Below are 20,571 nucleotides of genomic sequence, written 5' to 3' on the forward strand. Positions count from 1 at the left end.
CCCCAGCCCTTGTTAAACCTGTATTCTAGTTTCTGACTGAATTTTCTTATTCTAATTATTTCATATCAGTGAGACCAAATAATACTTGTTCTTTTGTGTCTGGTTTGTTATTTCCAGCATGCTATCTTAAAGGTTCCATCCATATTGCAGCATGTGGTAGAACTTCATTTCTTTTTTATGGCTAACTAATTTTTCATCATGTGTATACCACGTTTTGTTTATACATACATCCACTGATGAAAACTTGGATTGTTTCTACCTTTGGCAACTGTGAGTAATGCCATTATGAAAATCAGTCAGTCTGCAGATAGGTTAGAGTCCCTGATTTCTATTCTTTTGGGTGTATGCCTAGTAATAGGATTGCCAAGTCATGTGCTAATTCTTACATTTCTGAAGAATAGCTAAACAGTTTTCCACAGTGGTTGTACTATTTTAAATTCCCACCAACATTGTACAAGTGTTTCTGTTTCTACATATCCTCTCTAGCACTTGCTAGTTTCCTTTTTTAAACAGTGACCATCTAGCATGTGTGGAATGGTATAATGGTTTTGATTTGCATTTCCCATTAGTTAAGGAAATTGCACATCTTTTCATGTATGTTTTTTTGCCATTTATCTTCTTTGGAGAAATTTCTATTCAGGTCTTTCCCCAACTTTTCAGTTGGGTTGTTTGTCTTTTTGTTGTTGAGTTACAGGAGGTTGTTTTGGTTTGTAAGTTGTCAGAATGCAATATACCTGAATTAGAATGGCTTTTAATATGTTATGAAAGGGAATTTAATAAATTACAAGTTTATAGTTCTAAGCCTGTAAAAATGTAGCACCTTGATTAGGTGCATAAATATTTATGGTTGTGATTAACTACCCCTTTTATTGATATATTGTATCCTTCTTTGTCTCATAACATTTTTGCACTTAAAATCTATTTTGTCTAATATTAGTATAGCTACCTTAGTGTTTTTTTTTGGTTACTGTTTGTGTGGAATATCTTTCTCCATCCATTCACTTCCAACCTATTTTTATGTTTGAGTCTAAAATGAGTCTCTTTTAAATAGCATATAGATAGATCATATTTCATCCTTTCTGCCAGTCTGTGTCTTTTGACTGGGGAGTTTAATCCATTAACATTTATTGTTACTGTAAAAGCAGCCCTTGCTTCAGACATTTTATCCTTTGGCGTGTTTTTTGTTTGTTTTTTGTTTTTTACATCCTGCAATATTGACATTCCTTTGTTCTTCCTCATGCAAAAACATTTTTTAATTTGTACATTTAGTCACTATCATTGTACACTCTAGGCATTCCTACATTATTCCATCTCAGTCTTTATCGTCTATCTGTCCTTCTGGTTTCATATGTGCCCCAGCCCTTCTCCCTCTATCCTTCTCATATTCATCTGTATTCAGTGTACTTATATTATTGTGCTACAATCAAGTTGTATTGTGCTATCCATTTCTGAATTTTTACCATCAATCCTGTTGCACAGTCTGTATCCCTTCACCTCAGTTACCAAATATCTATCCTGTTTCTATCTCCTGATGGCCTCTATTCTTAACTGAAATTCTCCTGAGTACATTGGACTTCTTCAATTTGTCTTATAAAAGACATTTATGTCTTTTATAAGAGTTGGGAAATTTTCCGCCATTATTTCCTCAAATATTCTTCCTGGCCCCTTTCTCCTTCTGGGATATCTATTGTTCTAGTTTGCTAGCTGCCAGAATGCAATATTCCAGAAACAGAATGGTTTTAAAAAGGGGAATTTAATAAGTTGCTAGTTTACAATTCTAAGGCCGAGAAAATGTCCCAATTAAAACAAGTCTATAGAAATGTCCACTCTAAGGCATCCAGGAAAAGATACCTTGATTTAAGAAGGCCAATGAAGTTCAGGGTTTCTCTCTCAACTGGAAAGGCGCATAGCCAACATGGTCAGGGTTTCTCTTTTGGCTGGAAAGGCACATGGCAAACACGGGCATCATCTGTTAGCTTCTTCTCCAGCTCCCTGGGAGGTGTTTTCCTTCTTCATCTCCAAAAGTCACTGGCTGGTGGACTCTGCTTCGTGGTTCTACAGCATTCTCTGTTGTAGCTTTTTTGTGCCTCTGTCATTTTTTTCTGTTCTCTCTGAATTTCTCTTTTATAGGATTCCAATAAAGTAATCAAGACCCACCTAGAATGGGCAGAGACACGTGTCCACCTAATCCAGTTTAACAACCACTCTTGATTGAGTCACATCTCAAGGGAGATGATCTAATTAAAGTTTCAAGCATACAGTACTGAATATTAGAAGAAATGGCTGCCCTTACAAAATGGGATTAGGATTAAAACATGGCTTTTCTAAGGTACATACATCCTTTCAAACCACCGCACCTGTGATGCATATATTTGTGCACTTTAGTGTTGTCCATTTCTCTGAGACTCTGCTCACATTTTTCCAGCTTTTTCTCCATTTCTTATTTCGTCTGGAAATTTGGTTGCTCTGGCCTCTAGTTTGCTGATCCTTTCTTCTGCCTCTTCAAATCTGCTATTGTGTGTCTCTCCTAGTATATTTCCAATTCCATCTACAGTGTCTTTCATTTCCATAAGATCTATTACTTTTCTGCATATTCTTTCAGATTTTTTCTTTATGCTCTCCTAATATCTTCTTTGATCTCCTTAGCCATCTTGTTGAATTTGTTTAGATTTATTTGACTATCTTTGATTAGTTTTTCCAAATTCTTTATCTCCTCCAACTTTTCAATTTGATTGTTTTGCTTGGCCATAACTTTTTAAAATTTTTATTGTATATTATATACAAAGCAAAGAAATAAAAAAGTAATAGTTTTCAAAGCACTCTTTAACAAGTGGTTACAGGACACATCCCAGAGTTTGTCATGGGCTATCATATGATCATTCTCATATTTTTCCTTCTAACTGCTCCAGAATATAGGAGGATAGAGGGCTTAAATACTTTTTTATCACCACAATCGATTTTTTTCTTCTTTTGTGAAAAATAACATATACAAAAAAGCTATAATGTTCAAAGCATAGCACCACAATTAGTTGTAGAACCTATTTCAGAGTTTGACATAGGTTACAATTCTGCAATTTTAGGTTTTTACTTCTAGCTGTTCTAAAATACTGGAGACTAAAAGATACATCAGTGTAATGATTCAGCATTTATATTCATTTGTTAAATCCTGTGTTCTCTGTATAACTCCACCATCACCTTTGATCTTTCCATCCCTCTCTTTAGAGGTGTTTGGGCTATGGGAATTCAAAATTTCTCATATATAAAGTGTCTGTCACTAATATGGTGGAGGGAGATGCAACTATCTGGTGTTCTGGAAAGGCTGAAGTAGGTTTCAGGGACCCATCTGGAGGTTGTAAGTTTCTAGAAAGTTACTCTAGTGCAAGAAATCTTGTGGAATCTTATATATTGCCCTAGGTGTTCTTTAGAATTGGCTGGAATGGTCTTAATTAATTACACTTCTTTCCCTGCGTTTGGTCAGGATGGAATTGTTGATCCCACGGTGCTAGCTCTGGATTCATCCCTGAGAGTCGTCTCTCATGTTGCCAGAGAGACTTTCATCCCTGGATGTCATGTCCCACATAGAGGGCAGGGCAGTGATTCCACTTGCAGAGTTGGGCTTAGAGAGACTGAGGCCACATCTGAGCAAAAAAGAGGTCCTCTAGAAGTAACTCTTAGGCATACCTACAGGTAGGCTACCTACATAAGCTTCACCGCCACCTACATAAGCTTCACCAGAGTAAGCCTTGTAGGGCCTGCTTCTTGCTGACAGATTCTTTCAGGACTTCTTTTTCGGTGAAAACTTTAATCTCTCCCTCAATTTTGAAGGACAATTTGGCTGGATACAGAATTCCTGGCTGAAAGTCTTTTTCTTTCAGGATCTTGAATATATCATACCACTGCCTTCTTGCCTCCACGGTGCTAGTTCAGTATTCTGAACTCAGTCTTTTGTGGTTTCCCTTGTATGTAGTAGATTGTTTTTCTCTTGCCTCTTTCAGGATTTTCTGCTTCTCGTCAACATTTGACAGACTGATTAGTATGTGCCTTGGGGAAGGCCTATTTGGATTTATTCTGTTTGGAGTTCATTGGGCTTCTTTGACTTGTATATTTGTGTTCTTTGTGAGGGTTGGGAAGTTTTCCCCCGTTATATCTTCAACTACTCTTCTTAGCCTTGTACTCCTCTCTTCTCCTTCTGGGACACCAATGATTCTTATTTGTGCGCTTTGTTTTGCCTATCATTTCCCTGAGATCTAATTCAGTTTTTTCCATCTTTTTTGCAACTTGCTGTTTTGAGCAAACAGTTTCCTGTCCTCTACATCACTTATTCTTTCTTCTGTCTCTTCAAATTTGGTGTTGTGTGCCTGTAGTAAGATTTTTATTTGGTCAATTGTTGTTAATCTCTGTGATATCCACTATTTTTCTATTTATTCTTTCAAATTCCTCTTATGCTCTTCTGTTGTCTTCTTGATCTTTATATCACATGCTGTCCCACTTATTTTATTAGAGTTGTGTGAACATCTTTGATTAACTATTTCAATGTCTGTGTCTCCTCTGGTATTTTGATATGGTCATTAGGCAGAGCTCTGTCTGTCTGCATTATGATATGCTTCGTGATCTTCTGCTGTCTTTGTGGCATGTAAACATCTTGATTTACTTTGGGAGTCGATTTCTTTCAATAATCTAAGGCCTTGTGTTTGCGGGATGGTTGTACAGCAGGGACCAGGGTACGGGGTGGAGCACTTGGTATGGTGATTTGTTTCAGGGCAGGTATGGGCACAGGTTGGGGATGTTACGCTGATGCATGTGAACGTGAGCACCCAGCGATCAGGGAGGTTGTGCCTGTGCAGGTGCACTAGTTTGAGGGGCATAACCCTGGTGTGCACTGGTCTAAGGCACAGGGCCCTTTGTGTGCATGCCTAGAACTGTGGCAGGTCGGCATCATGCATTGTTGGAGTGGGGGCAGTTGTGACCTGGCTGTGCACATTGGCATTTTCTCAGAGCTGGGAAGTGAGGCTGAGGGCTGTGTGCATGCACAGTTCTAGGACTGCTGTAGAATGCGGTTCCCAGACCTGAATGTCATGGTTGTGGGCCCATGTGCATGTGTGGGCCTGGGAGTGCAGTAAATGGATTGCTGAGCTCAGGCAGGGTGGGTTCAGGCTGTGCTACAATATGGGTGGGGGTCAGGGATAGCCTAGGTATGGAGGTTAGTGCCCGTATCAGCCTCCAGGGAACATGTAGGGGGAGGTAGTGCTCAGGAGGGGTGTAAGAGATATGATGGGCTGCACTTGGGGTGGGAGTGTGGGGCAGGTAGGTGCACTGGGGGCTGATGGGGTGGGGGTGCCTGGAGTGCAAGGAATGAGAAGAGGTGACAGGGATCAGGTACATGGGGTGTGGGGTGGGTCGCCAGTCACAAGGTTGCACTGGTGAGGTTGGCATGCCCAATGAACCGGCCTGGCTTCCTAGTCCTGTGTTCCCCATCTGTGCCGTCCTGCGGGCTTCATAGCACCGTGCCTCTGCGCTGGGCTCAAGCTTTCTTCCTCTCAGTTCCTTGTCCTTTGCGAACAGGGCTGCCACATGTGGTGCAGAAGGCCCTCCCAGGTCAGCCATACTCCTGAATCGCTGCCTCAGTCGCCTTCCTGTCCCTTCTCTAACTTTTCACTGGAGCAGGCTAATCTTGACCTACAACCAACTTCTGGGAAGATGGCCGTATGCTGGTATCAGGGCATCTGATTATCTTCATTCATAATGTTATTTATTTATTTATTTATTATTAATTTAAAAAAAAATTAACTAACACAACATTTAGAAATCATTCCATTCTACATATGCAATCAGTAATTCTTAATATCATCACATAGATGTATGATCATCATTTCTTAGTACATTTGCATTGATTTAGAAAAAGAAACAGCAAGACAACAGAAAAAAATAAAGTGATAATATAGAGAAAACTAAAAATAAAAAATACAAAAATATATATATAAAAAACAGAACAAACAAACAAAAACTATAGCTCAGATGCAGCTTCATTCAGTGTTCTAACATAATTACATTGCAATTAGGTAGTACTGTGCTGTCCATTTTTGAGTTTTTGTATCTAGTCCTGTTGCACAGTCTGTATCCCTTCAGCTCCAATTACCCATTATCTTACCCTATTTCTAACTCCTGATGGTCTCTGTTACCAATGACATATTCCAAGTTTATTCTCTAATGTCAGTTCACATCAGTGGGACCATACAGTATTTTTCCTTTAGTTTTTGGCTAGTCTCACTCAGCATAATGTTCTCTAGGTCCATCCATGTTATTACATGCTTCATAAGTTTATTCTGTCTTAAAGCTGCATAATATTCCATCGTATGTATATACCACAGTTTGTTTAGCCACTCATCTGTTGATGGACATTTTGGCTGTTTCCATCTCTTTGCAATTGTAAATAATGCTGCTATAAACATTGGTGTGCAAATGTCTGTTTCTGTCTTTACCCTTAAGTCCTTTGAGTAGATACCTAGCAATGGTATTGCTGGGTCGTATGGCAATTCTATATTCAGTTTTTTGAGGAACCGCCAAACTGCCTTCCACAGTGGTTGCACCATTTGATATTCCCACCAACAGTGGATAAGTGTGCCTCTTTCTCCGCATCCTCTCCAGCACTTGTCATTTTTTGTTTTGTTGATAATGGCCATTCTGGTGGGTGTGAGATGATATCTCATTGTGGTTTTGATTTGCATTTCTCTAATGGCCAGGGACATTGAGCATCTCTTCATGTGCCTTTCGGCCATTTGTATTTCCTCTTCTGAGAGGTGTCTGTTCAAGTCTTTTTCCCATTTTGTAATTGGGTTGGCTGTCTTTTTGTTGTTGAGTTGAACAATCTCTTTAAAAATTCTGGATACTAGACCTTTATCTGATATGTCATTTCCAAATATTGTCTCCCATTGTGTAGGCTGTCTTTCTACTTTCTTGATGAAGTTCTTTGATGCACAAAAGTGTTTAATTTTGAGGAGCTCCCATTTCTTTCTTTCTTTCTTTCTTTCTTCAGTGCTCTTGCTTTAGGTTTAAGGTCCATAAAACCGCCTCCAATTGTAAGATTCATAAGATATCTCCCTACATTTTCCTCTTAACTGTTTTATGGTCTTAGACCTAATGCTTAGATCTTTGATCCATTTTGAGTTAACTTTTGTATAGGGTGTGAGATACGGGTCCTCTTTCATTCTTTTGCATATGGATATCCAGTTCTCTAGGCACCATTTATTGAAGAGACTGTTCTGTCCCAGGTGAGTTGGCTTGACTGCCTTATCAAAGATCAAGTGTCCATAGATGAGAGGGTCTATATCTGAGCACTCTATTCGATTCCATTGGTCGATATATCTATCTTTATGCCAATACCATGCTGTTTTGACCACTGTGGCTTCATAATGTGCCTTAAAGTCAGGCAGCGTGAGACCTCCAGCTTGGTTTTTTTTCAAGATACTTTTAGCAATTCGGGGCACCCTGCCCTTCCAGATAAATTTGCTTATTGGTTTTTCTATTTCTGAAAAATAAGTTGTTGGGATTTTGATTGGTATTGCATTGAATCTGTAAATCAATTTAGGTAGAATTGACATCTTAACTATATTTAGTCTTCCAATCCATGAACATGATATGCCCTTCCATCTATTTAGGTCTTCTGTGATTTCTTTTAACAGTTTTTTGTAGTTTTCTTTGTATAGGTCTTTTGTCTCTTTAGTTAAATTTATTCCTAAGTATTTTATTCTTTTAGTTGCAATTGTAAATGGAATTCGTTTCTTGATTTCCCCCTCAGCTTGTTCATTGCTAGTGTATAGAAACACTACAGATTTTTGAATGTTGATCTTGTAACCTGCTACTTTGCTGTACTCACTTATTAGCTCTAGTAGTTTTGTTGTGGATTTTTCCGGGTTTTCGACGTATAGTATCATATCGTCTACAAGCAGTGATAGTTTTACTTCTTCCTTTCCAATTTTGATGCCTTGTATTTCTTTTTCTTGTCTAATTGCTCTGGCTAGAACTTCCAACACAATGTTGAATAATAGTGGTGATAATGGACATCCTTGTCTTGTTCCTGATCTTAGGGGGAAAGTTTTCAATTTTTCCCCATTGAGGATGATATTAGCTGTGGGTTTTTCATATATTCCCTCTATCATTTTAAGGAAGTTCCCTTGTATTCCTATCTTTTGAAGTGTTTTCAACAGGAAAGGATGCTGAATCTTGTCAAATGCCTTCTCTGCATCAATTGAGATGATCATGTGATTTTTCTGCTTTGATTTGTTGATATGGTGTATTACATTAATTGATTTTCTCATGTTGAACCATCCTTGCATACCTGGGATGAATCCTACTTGGTCATGATGTATAATTCTTTTAATGTGTTGCTGGATTTGATTTGCTAGAATTTTGTTGAGGATTTTTGCATCTATATTCATTAGAGAGATTGGTCTTTCTAATGAATTATTTTTTTGTAATATCTTTGCCTGGTTTTGGTATGAGGGTGATATTGGCTTCATGGAATGAATTAGGTAGCTTTCCCTCCACTTCGATTTTTTTGAAGAGTTTGAGCAGAGTTGGTACTAATTCTTTCTGGAATGTTTGATAGAATTCACATGTGAAGCCGTCTGGTCCTGGACTTTTCTTTTTGGGAAGCTTTTGAATGACTGATTCAGTTTCTTTACTTGTGATTGGTTTGTTGAGGTTGTCTATTTCTTCTTGAGTCAAAGTTGGTTGTTCATGTCTTTCTAGGAACTTGTCCATTTCATCTATGTTGTTGTATTTATTAGCGTAAAGTTGTTCATAGTATCCTGTTATTACCTCCTTTATTTCTGTGAGGTCAGTGGTTATGTCTTCTCTTCCATTTCTGATCTTATTTATTTGCGTCCTCTCTCTTCTTCGTTTTGCCAGCCTTGCTAAGGGCCCATCAATCTTATTGATTTTCTCATAGAACCAACTTCTGGTCTTATTGATTTTCTCTATTGTTTTCATGTTCTCAATTTCATTTATTTTTGCTCTAATCTTTGTTATTTCTTTCCTTTTGCTTGCTTTGGGATTAGTTTGCTGTTCTTTCTCCAGTTCTTCCAAGTGGACAGTTAATTCCTGAATTTTTGCCTTTTCTTCTCTTCTGATATAGGCATTTTAGGGCAATAAATTTCCCTCTTAGCACTGCCTTTGCTGCGTTCCATAGGTTTTGAAATGTTGTGTTTTCATTTTCATTCGCCTCGAGATATTTACTAATTTCTCTTGTAATTTCTTCCTTGACCCACTCGTTGTTTAAGAGTGTGTTGTTGAGCCTCCACGTATTTGTGAATTTTCTGGCACTCTGCCTATTATTGATTTCCAACATCATTCCTTTATGATCTGAGAAAGCGTTGTGTATGATTTCAGTCTTTTTAAATTTGTTGAGACTTGCTTTGTGACCCAGCATATGGTCTATCTTTGAGAATGATCCATGAGCAGTTGAGAAAAAGGTGTATCCTACTGTTGTGGGGTGTAATGTCCTATAAATGCCTGTTAAGTCTAGCTCATTTATTGTAATATTCAAATTCTCTGTTTCTTTATTGATCCTCTGTCTAGATGTTCTGTCCATTGATGAGAGTGGCGAATTGAAGTCTCCAACTATTATGGTATATGTGTCTGTTTCCCTTTTCAGTGATTGCAGTGTATTCCTCACGTATTTTGGGGCATTCTGATTCGGTGCGTAATATTTGATTGTTATGTCTTCTTGTTTAATTGTTCCTTTTATTAGTAGATAGTGTCCTTCTTTGTCTCTCTTAACTGTTTTACATTTGAGGTCTAATTTGTTGGATATTAGTATAGCTACTCCTGCTCTTTTCTGGTTGTTATTTGCATGAAATATCTTTTCCCAACCTTTCACTTTCAACCTATGTTTATCTTTGGGTCTAAGATGTGTTTCCTGTAGACAGCATATAGAAGGATCCTGTTTTTTAATCCATTCTGCCAGTCTATGTCTTTTGATTGGGGAATTCAGTCTATTAACATTTAGTGTTATTACTGTTTGGGTAGTACTTTCCTCTACCATTTTGCCTTTTGTATTATATATATCATATCAATTTTCCTTCTTTCTACACTCTTCTCCATACCTCTCTCTTCTGTCTTTTCGTATCTGACTCTAGTGCTCCCTTTAGTATTTCTTGCAGAGCTGGTCTCTTGGTCACAAATTCTCTCAGTGACTTTTTGTCTGAAAATGTTTTAATTTCTCCCTCATTTTTGAAGGACAATTTTGCTGGAAATAGAAGTCTTGGTTGGCAGTTTTTCTCTTTTAGTAATTTAAATATATCATCCCACTGTCTTCTAGCTTCCATGGTTTCTGCTGAGAAATCTACACATAGTCTTATTGGGTTTCCCTTGTATGTGATGGATTGTTTTTCTCTTGCTGCTTTCAAGATCCTCTCTTTCTCTTTGACCTCTGACATTCTAACTAGTAAGTGTCTTGGAGAACGCCTATTTGGATCTGTTCTCTTTGGGGTGTGCTGCACTTCTTGGATCTGTAATTTTAGGTCTTTCATAAGAGTTGGGAAATTTTCAGTGATAATTTCTTCCATTAGTTTTTCTCCTCCTTTTCCCTTCTCTTCTCCTTCCGGGACCCCCACAACACGTATATTTGTGCCCTTCATATTATCATTCAATTCCCTGTGCCCCTGCTCAAATTTTTCCATTCTTTTCCCTATAGTTTCTGTTTGTTTTTGGATTTCAGATGTTCCATCCTCCAGTTCACTAATTCTAACCTCTGTCTCTTGAAATCTACCATTGTAGGTTTCCATTGTTTTTTTCATCTCTTCTACTGTATCTTTCATTCTCATAAGTTTTGTGATTTGTTTTTTCAGACTTTCCATTTCCTCTTTTTGTTCATCCCATGCCTTCTTCATGTCCTCCCTCAATTTATTGATTTGGTTTTTGAAGAGGTTTTCCATTTCTGTTCGTATATTCAGAATTAGTTGTCTCAGCTCCTGTATCTCATTTGAGCTATTGGTTTGTTCCTTTGACTGGGCCATATCTTCAATTTTCCTGGTGTGATTTGTTATTTTTTGCTAGTGTCTGGACATTTAATCAGATTTCCCTGAGTGTGAGACCCAGCAGGTTGAAAGACTTTCCTGTGAAGTCTCTGGGCTCTGTTTTTGTTATCCTGCCCAGTATGTGGCGCTTGTCTGTCTGTGGGTCCCACCAGCAAAAGATGTTGTGGCTCCTTTTACTTTGGAAGGCTCTCCCTGTTGTGTGCGTGGTGGAGATAGAGGAAAGGTTGTAGGGTGGTTTTAATGGCTTCAAATTGCGAAGTCCTGGGATCTGAATTCCTTGAGAGAGGGATTCCACCTGAGATATGTTTCACCCCTCCTGCGGGGAAGGTTCAGGTGGTAGAGAGCCCTGAAAGCAGCCTGTTTCTGCGTTTGGGGCAGTGGCAACCTGTGTAATCCCAGCGCTGAGCCCAGAGGCAACGAAGCCTCAGTAGAAACAGCCGCAGAAGGCTCTGTTTGGCCCCCTTTCCTCTTTTTCAGTTAGCCCAATCGGCGACTTCTGCCTTGATCAGTTTTGCCTGAGCTGAGGCCCTATTTTTAGTAGTCAGAAGTTGTTCATTAATGCCACTATTGGTGTTTGGTTGGGCTCAGTCTCTAGTACTGTTGGAGACTCTTTCCTTTCCCTCCCGGAAGTCGCCTGTGGGGGAGTGGCGCTGGCCGCCGTGGCTTGGCAGACTGCCGATCCAAGGCTCCCAGCCGGCCCGGGAAGCCGTGTGTGGGAGGGCCGCTGCGGCTTGGGGAACCCTGATCCGAGGCTCCCAGCCAGCCCGGGAAGCCGCGTGTGTGGAAGGGGCTCCGGTCGCTGGCCACTGCGGCTTGTGGAACCGCCGTTCCGAGGCTCCCATCTGGCCTGGGAAGCCATGCGTGGGGGAGGGGCGCCGACTGTAGAGGCTTGGGGAACTGCTGATTCGAAGCTCCCAGCCGGCCCGGGAAGGAGGGAGGGAGGGGCGCCAGCCGCCGCAGCCTGGGGAAGCGCGCACCTCTCGGGGACCTCACCACAGCGGAGTCTCTTAGCTGGTCCAGAATGGGGTACACTGTGTGTCTGGTCTCTGTCGTGGCTCCGGGAGGTGTTCTGTACTCTTTCTAGTTCTTTATTAGTTGTTCTGGAGGAGGAACTAAGACCCGCACGCCTTACTAAGCCGCCATCTTCTCCATAATGTTATTTTGAAAGTTGGTTTCAGTCTCATCAAAAATTGTTTTTGTTGATGGGTCTGTGTTAAAGGTCTTCTTTGGCCCTTGGTTCCTATCCAAAATGGCCAGGGTCCCGCTGCAGTTTGCGGAGACCAGTTCCTCAGGGCTCTGGGGTCAGGAATACGGCTTCCTAAGACTGCTCTTTCCCAATAAATAGTACTTTTCAGCATGGCTCTACTGAGGTTATTTTTTTAGCCCTCCTTCCTCTGTGCTTCTGAAATAGGTGGAATTGATGGTGGTCCTGTGGGTACCTGTCCAGAAAGGACCAAGGATTCGGGATCCTGCAGTCCAATTTCATCAACAGTTGGATCAGAACTGTGCCACGTCTTCATTTGTTTCCAGGTGGATGTTCTGACTCTCCCAGTCCACAGCAGCCAACTGGGGAGGATCTGGGTTGATCAGAAGCTGTTAACCTTGAGCATGGGGCGTGCACATCAGGAGTCATAGCAGAGTTGAGTCACTCACTACAATCTCTTTGTGTGTGGAGACAATGGTGTTGCTAGTGCCCTGAGCTCTCCCTGGAAAGGATCAAGGCTGTGGGACTCAGTGGGCTAACTTCACCACCTAACAGCTGAATCGGAGCTATGCTGCACAATGCTCTGATCCCAGGAAGAGGACTTCTCTGTCTCATCCATTCCGCAGTCATCAGCCAGGCAAGAACTGGTCAGAAGCCACCGGCCTTGAAGGTGGGGGAGCATGCACGAAGTTGTGGTGGATTTGCTCTCTTACCACAACCACAGTTTCTGTGTTTATGGGAACAGTGGCGCTGTGGTCACCCCAGTCCTCTTGCCTGGAAAGAACCTAGGCTGTGGGTCCCAGAAAATAAACTTTGGTGGCCAATAGGTTGGATCAGAACTGTGCTGCATCTCCCACTTTTCTGTGGGGAGCCTCCCTGTCTCTCCCAGTCTGCAGCAAGAACCAGGGGGGCGGTGGGTGGGCATGGGTGGGTGTGTGGGTGTGGTGTCTGCACAAATACTGCACATTTTAAGTCCTTACTTTTCCTCACAGTGAGGGAAAGCTGGCATTAGAAATGCATTATCAGGGGAAATCTAACTTCTAAGCCATGACCCTCAGACTGTAGGAGTTTGATATTGAATAAAGAACCGTTTGTTTCTAGATACGGAAAATAAACCCTGAAGGAGTCAAAGCTCTGGCTTCCTGGTATTAGTTCACTGGAACATGTACAGAAATAGCTGACGATGCTCCCTGTATGCTCCCAGCTTACCATTGGAGGCATGTAAGAAGCCTTCTTGATGATCACAGGATACTTGAAATGCTCATGGAGGTGCTCAACATATTCACACATCCTAGGAGTAGAGGATCAGAGGTCTGAAATTGAAACAGCACTTAGGGAACCATGGAGGACTAAAGGACAGGCATTCTACATGGACAGAATCACAAAGCCAAGGAGTTGGGGTATGCCAGCATGTGTTGCCTGCTTCACTTGTATGGCAGCATCCCTGGGCAGTGGATTCTCTTATCAGCCAAAACAGGCCTGAGGCACTTGCATCCACTTAGAGGCCGGCCGAGGCACCAGGGACCCAGTAGGAAGATGACTTGTCTCTTGGGCTGGGAGCACTTTTCAAGGTTGGTTGGGACCCCCCACTACTACCCCCAATTTCATCCTGAAAGCAAGAACTAGAATGAGGAGAGGCAACAGCAGACTAGCCTAGGAATGTTTCATTTTCCATTATAGGGTCAGAGAATAGTAATTGGGCCGGAAAGGTTGTTCAGTCCTGTGAACAACTGAGGTTCAGACCCATGTGATCTTATCACTAATGACCGCTTCAGGACTCAAGCCCAGGTCTCCTTATTTCTAATCTAAACTACTTTAGGCAGACTAAAAAGCAACACAGTTCCACTCTCCAGGTTAATTAAGAAAGAAATTATTACAATTGTAATTGAAGCTTAGTATATGCCCTGACAAATTTTGCCATCCTGGATTTGGTGTGTCCCTGTTTAACAGGCTGAAGCTTTTTTTTTTTTTTTTTTTTTTTTACGTCGGCAGGCACTGGGAATCGAACCCGGGTCCTCTGGCATGGCAGGCAAGCATTCTTGTCTGCTGAGCCACCGTGGCCTGCCCCAGAAGGAACTTTTAGACATACCTATAGGTAGGTTAAGCTTCTCCACAACCTACATAAGCTTCACAAGAGTAATCGTCAAGATCAAGGGTTGGCCTATTGATTTGGGTGTCCCTAATGTATGACGCAGTATCAGGGGATTTCCTGATGGTAAAGTTTAATAGTTTCATATTTTTTCTCCTGTCCTTCAAGGGACTTTGCCAATACTTTTTAATTATCTGTTTAATATATTCTAAGATATATCTAGGCATTTTATTAAGGTATATAGGATTAAAGGCCCTCGTTCTTATTCTGGGCTTCCTGTGTTTCAGTTGTTCAAATGAACTATCCAGACAGGTTGAGTTAGATTATGTGCTATAGAAAATTTAGGTTCTGGGCAAAATAAACCTTTCTTCCTTTGATCTCAAAGTGTAGGTGTGGTTCTAAAATATCAACTGTCTTCCTTAACCGGGACATGATAAGCTTCATCCTTATCTCTGAATACCAGGTTATACATAATATAAAACAGCCTCTCACCCACCCATGTTTTAATGCTTGTACTACATGCTTTGAGTGATCTCTGTGACACCACATTAAATTTCAGGAAGAGAGAGGGTCTTCCAGGGAGATGATGACAGTGACTTGAGATCACTCCTGCCCCATGGAACAAGATAGGGGAAGGAAGAAAATGGTTGGGACTGCAGTCCTGGGATATGAGTAAAAAACAGTTCTCTTGGGTATTTGGGGGAGGAGAGTGGTAGACAGGGAGAACTGGAACAGGGAGAGCAGGGTGGGTCAACTGACTGTGATCCCCAATGGGTGTGGGCTACGGCATGAGGGGTGGTATGATCGGAGGGAACTCTTCTTCCCTCTCCATCCTGCCCCAGCTGCTGGCTGGGAAAACTTCCCTGCATGGATCCATAGTCACCAAAGTCCACAAGGAATCTGGAGGCAGACCTGACCATCCACCACTGGGGACCTGGCCTCTGAGCATGGGGCACCATCACCTGGCTAAGTGTCAGGAATACCCGGCCCCACAGGGGTGGTGTTTGGCAGACACACTGAGCACTAAAGGTCAGCTACTCCCTCGGGCATTGGTCAACTCCCCAGTCCTGAGGGCTAGGGCTGGCTATTCAGCCTTGGTGGGGGAGGGTCAGGAGCATCAATGCAGGGCAGTGTCCCAGCCACTGCAGTCCAGGAAGGGTGAGCCTGAGGTGGGAGGAATCTCAGGAGTGCCATCTGTTGACAAGAAGCAGTAAGTACAAGCTACATAACTCCCTATCTGCCTAGGTTTTTTTTCCCCCCTAATTTTTTTTCTTTTTCCTTTTTAAACAATTACTTTTTATTAGTAGTATAATTGTTTAATTTATTTTTATATATAGCTTATATTTTTGAGTATTTTTTATTATTCTATTTCATTTATTTTTTCTCTCTCTCGTTGGTGGGCCATAGTCCAAATTTACTCCCAATATCTCTTGGGTTGTCTCCTTCTTACAGTTGAGGTGTGTTTTGTTGTAGGTTTTTCATATTTTCATTAAATTTTTAGTTTATTTAGTTAGTAGAATCCTTTTTTGGGGGGGGGGGGTGCATGGAGTAGGAGTCAAGCCCAGTTCTCCCATGTGGCAGACAGCCATTCTACCATGAAGTACCCATGCACCCTGGCATAGTTTCTAACAGAACATCAAGTTAATGTATCACTTACGTAAGATCTGGACATTTGGCAGGGAATAACTGACAAACCAAGTGCAAGAGGAAATCTTCAACACAAAACCAAGTAAATGTATAAATGTAGACAGGAGAAGGAAACCAACTTGCAAAATAACCATATTAAGACAATCAAATGCCTCAAACACAATAAAAAAAAATCATAAGAAATGAAGATCCAAGAAGAAATGGCAAAAAATGACCAAGTCAAAACTCCAGAGGGAATACAATATGGAACGATTATTTAATAGCTATATAAAATAGCTATTATTTTTTAAAAATAAAGGCTATCAGAAGACATTAGAACAGCATAAAAATTCAAAAGATTAACTAGAAGAATAACAGATCTTACAGGACTGAAAGATTCAGTAGGCCAAATTAGAAATTTATTAGAGATACAAGATAACAAATGTGAAGAAGTAGAAGGAAGAATAAGTGAGCTAGAAGACAGAACAGTTGAACTAGAGCACACAAAAGAACAAATGGCAAGAAATGGAAAAAATGGAATGAATCTTAGGTAAATGATAGACAAGAGGCACACAAAGAATCATTGGTGTCCCAGGAGGAGAACAGTAAAGGGCTGGGAAAGTTAGCTGAAGATAAAATTGTGGAAAACTTCCCAAACCGTATAAAAGACAAACACACAAAGAGGTCCAATAAACCCCAAACAGGGTATATCCAAATATGACTCATCCAAGATACATACCAATCAAACTGTCAAAGGCTGAAAAGAAACAAAGTCCTGAAAGCAGCATGAGAAAAGGAATCTACTACATACAAGGGAAAACACATAAATCCTGACTTCAGACAGGCACCATGGAAGCAAGAAGGCAGTGGTACGGTACATTTAAGATCCTGTGCGAGAAAGACTTTCAGCCAAGAATTCTTTATCTAGCCAAGTTATCCTTCAAAACTGAGATTAAAATCTTCAAAGACAAAGATTGAGAGAACTAGTCAACAGAAAGCTGCCCTACAATAAATACTAAAGGGAGTCCTATCACCTGGAAAAAAAAAAAAAAAGATAGAAGGAAGTTGGAGGAGACCACAGAACTGAAGAATAAGAGTAACGGTAATTTAAAGGATAAAAAGAGAGATGGAAAAGAATATATAGATCTGACAAAAACTAAAGGATAAAATAATAGTCAAGAACTGCTTTTACAGTGATTATTTTGAATGTGAATGGACTAAACTCATGAATATAAGATACAGACTAGCAGAATGGATTAGAAAACAATCCATCTACAAGGTGTTTATAAGAGACACATTTTAGACTCAAGGACACAAATAGACAAAGTGAAAGGATGGAGAAAGATCTTTGCAAACTGTAACAAAAAGAAAACAGAAGAAGCTATACTAATTTCAGATAAAATAGACTAGATATAAAGACATCATAAGAGACAGAGGGACACTACATATTAATAAAAGGGACAATTCAACAAACGGAAATAATCTTAAATATGCTCCCAATCAAGGAGCTCCAAGATACATGAAGAAAACAATGGCAAAAATGAAGGAAGCTATAGCTGTGTTCAACAGTAGTAGTGGGAGACTTTAATACATGACTCTCCACTATAGATAGAACAACCAGACAAGAGACCAACAAGGAAACAGAGAAATTAAACAGTGGGATAAATGAGTTAGACCTAATAGACACACATAAAATCATTACACCCCAAAATACCAGGATATACATTCTTTTCTAGTGCATGTGGAATGTTCTCCACGATAGAGCCTATGCTGGGACACAAACTGAATCTTTATAAATTTAATAAGGTTGAAATCCAAAGCACTTTCTTTGACTCCAATTGAATGAAGCTGGAAATAATCACCAAAGAACCAGCGCTTTCACAAATATATGGAGATTGAACAACATACTATTAAAAAATCAGAAGGTCAAGAAAGGAATTGCTAGATAAATCAGTAAATATCTGGAGACAAATGAATACAACATATCAAAACTTATGGGATGCAGCAAAGGCAGTGCTGAGAGGGATAGTTACTGCACTAAATGCCTATATTAACAATCAAGAATGAGCAAATTGAGGATTCAACTGCTCACTTAGAGAATTTAGAGAAAGAACAGCAAACTAACCCCAAAGCAAATAAAAGAGAAACAACAAAGATTAAAGCAGGAATAAAACCAGAGACCAGTAACACAACAGAATCAACAAAACCAGAAGTTGGTTCTTTAAGAAAATCAATAAAATTGATGGACCCCTAGCTAGACTAACAAGAGAAGACACCAAAAAAAATCAGAAATGAGAGGGGGGTTGTTACCACAGATCATGAAGAAATTTAAAAAATCAGAATATTATGAACAACTTTATGCCAACAAATTAGACAATTTAGAGGACACATTCCTCAAACACATGAATTACCTATACTGACCTGAAGAAATAGATCTCAACAAACCAGTTACAAGTAAAGAGATTCAGTCAGTCATCAAAAATCTTCCCAGAAAGAAAAGCCTAGGACCAGATGGTTTCACAGGTGAATTTTATCAAACACTCCAAAATGAACTAACATCAATCCTGCTCAAACACTTCCAAAAAGTTGAGGAAAAAAGGATGATACTGTGCTAATTTGAATTTTGTGTATCCCAGAAAAGCCAAATTCATTAATCTTCATTCAATAATGCTGGGTGTATCTTTTTTATTACTTTCGTGGAGATGTGACCCACCTAACTGGATGGTAAATTTTGATCAGATGGATTCCATGGAGATATATCTCCATCCATTTAAGGTGGGGTTGCTTACTGGAGTCCTTTAAGAAGAAACCATTTTGGAAAAAGTTTTAGAGCGGGAGAGCCCACACAGCCAGAGACCTTTGGAGATGAAAGAGGACACCCCCAGGGAAGCCCTTGAAGAAGCTGGGAGAGAAAGCTCGCAGATGTTGCCATGTCCCTTTCTAGCTATTAAAGGTGTTCTGGACCCCATCAGCCTTTCTTGAATCAAGGTATTTTTCCCTGGATGCCTTAGTTTGGACATTTTCATGGTCTTAGAGCTGTAAACTTGCAACTTAATAAATTCCCCTTTTATAAAGCATTCCGTTTCTGGTATATTGCATTCTGACAGCTTTTACAAACTAAAACAGCTACCTAACTCATTTTATGAAGCTAACATCATTCTAATACCAAAACTGGATAAAGATGCTGCAAGAAAGGAAAACCTCAGATCAATCTTCCTAAACAACTATAGATGTAAAAATCCTTAACAAAATACTAGCAAATCAAATCCAGTGACACATTAAAAGAACTATACATCATGACCAAGTGAGGTTTATACCTGAAATGCAAGGGTGGTTCAGCACAAGAAAAATTAACAGAAAACAGCACATTAACAAATCAAAAGGGAAAAATCAAACGATAATATTGATTGATGCTTAAAAAAAGCATTTGACAGAATCCAGCATCCTTTCCTAATAAAAACATTTCAAAAGTTAGGAATTGAAGGAAACTTTCTCAATGTGATAAAAGGCATAGACGAAAAACCCACAGCCAGCATCATACTTAACAGTGAGAGATTGAAAGCATCTCCCCTAAGATTGGCAACAAGACAAGGATGCCCATTGTCACCACTGTTACACAACATTATGCTAGAAGCCCTAGCTGGAGCAGTCAGACAGGAGAAAGAAATAAAAAGATATCTGAATAGGAAAGGAAGAAGCAAAGCTTTCATTATTTGCAGATGATATGATCCTATATTTAGAAAACCCTGAGAAATCTAGACCAAAGCTACTTCACCTAAAAAACAAATTCAGGAAAGTGGTGGGATATAAGATTAATGTACAAAAATCAGTAATATTTCTATATACAAGCAGTGACCTAACAAAGGAGACAAGGAAAGAATTCCATACAAAATAGCGACCAAAAGAATCCGGTCTAGGAATATGCCTTAACGAGGGATGTCAAGGACTTGTACACAGCAAATTACAAAAAATTGCTAAAAGAAATTTTAGAATGATCTAAATAGATGGAAAGACATTCAGTGCTCATAGATAGGAAGGTCAAATGTTGTTAAGATGACAATTCTACCCAAACTGATCTACAGATAATGCAATACCAATTAAAATCCCAACAGCTTACTTTGAAGACATGGAAAAAAGTTGGTTATCAAATTTATTTAGAAGGGAAAGAGATCCGAATAGCTACAGAAATCCTTTAAAAAAAAAAAAAAAGAAAGAAAGAAAAAGAGCTAAATGGGAGGACTATCACTTCCTGACTTTTAAACTTCCTATAAAGCCTCAGTGGTCAAAACAACATGGCACTGGCACAAAGATAGAAGTATCAACCAATGGAATAGAACTGAGAATGCAGAGACAGACCATCGAATGTATGGACAATTGATCTTTGATAAGGCCCCCACATCCACTAAACTAGGATAAATGGGCAGTGGAGAATTGGATATTACACCCTATAAAAAAATTAATTCAAAATGGATTAAAGACCTAAGTATAAGAGCCAGTACCTTACAACTTCTAGAAGAAAATGCAGAGAAACATCTTCAACATCTAGTAATAGAGGTAGCTTTTGAAACTTTACACCTAAAACACAAGTAGTGAAGGAAAAAATTGATAAATGGGAA

General features: G+C 39.8%; 1 protein-coding gene across 4 annotated transcripts in view; it reads right to left on the reverse strand.

Moving 5' to 3' along the window:
• Window positions 1-20,571, reverse strand: part of ENOSF1 (enolase superfamily member 1) — a 77,033-nt gene that overhangs the window by 762 nt on the left and 55,700 nt on the right. For 3 of the 4 annotated variants that reach the window (XM_077135856.1, XM_077135855.1, XM_077135858.1), the window contains one exon: window positions 13,450-13,531. The exons of the other annotated variant lie outside the window; for it this stretch is intronic. In XM_077135856.1, coding sequence (XP_076991971.1) covers window positions 13,450-13,531 — 82 coding nt within the window. The remainder of the gene's footprint in view (window positions 1-13,449; window positions 13,532-20,571) is intronic. 4 annotated transcript variants of the gene reach the window in all.

The sequence above is a fragment of the Tamandua tetradactyla genome, chromosome 18 (genome assembly GCF_023851605.1).
Source record: "Tamandua tetradactyla isolate mTamTet1 chromosome 18, mTamTet1.pri, whole genome shotgun sequence".
NCBI lineage: Eukaryota > Metazoa > Chordata > Mammalia > Pilosa > Myrmecophagidae > Tamandua > Tamandua tetradactyla.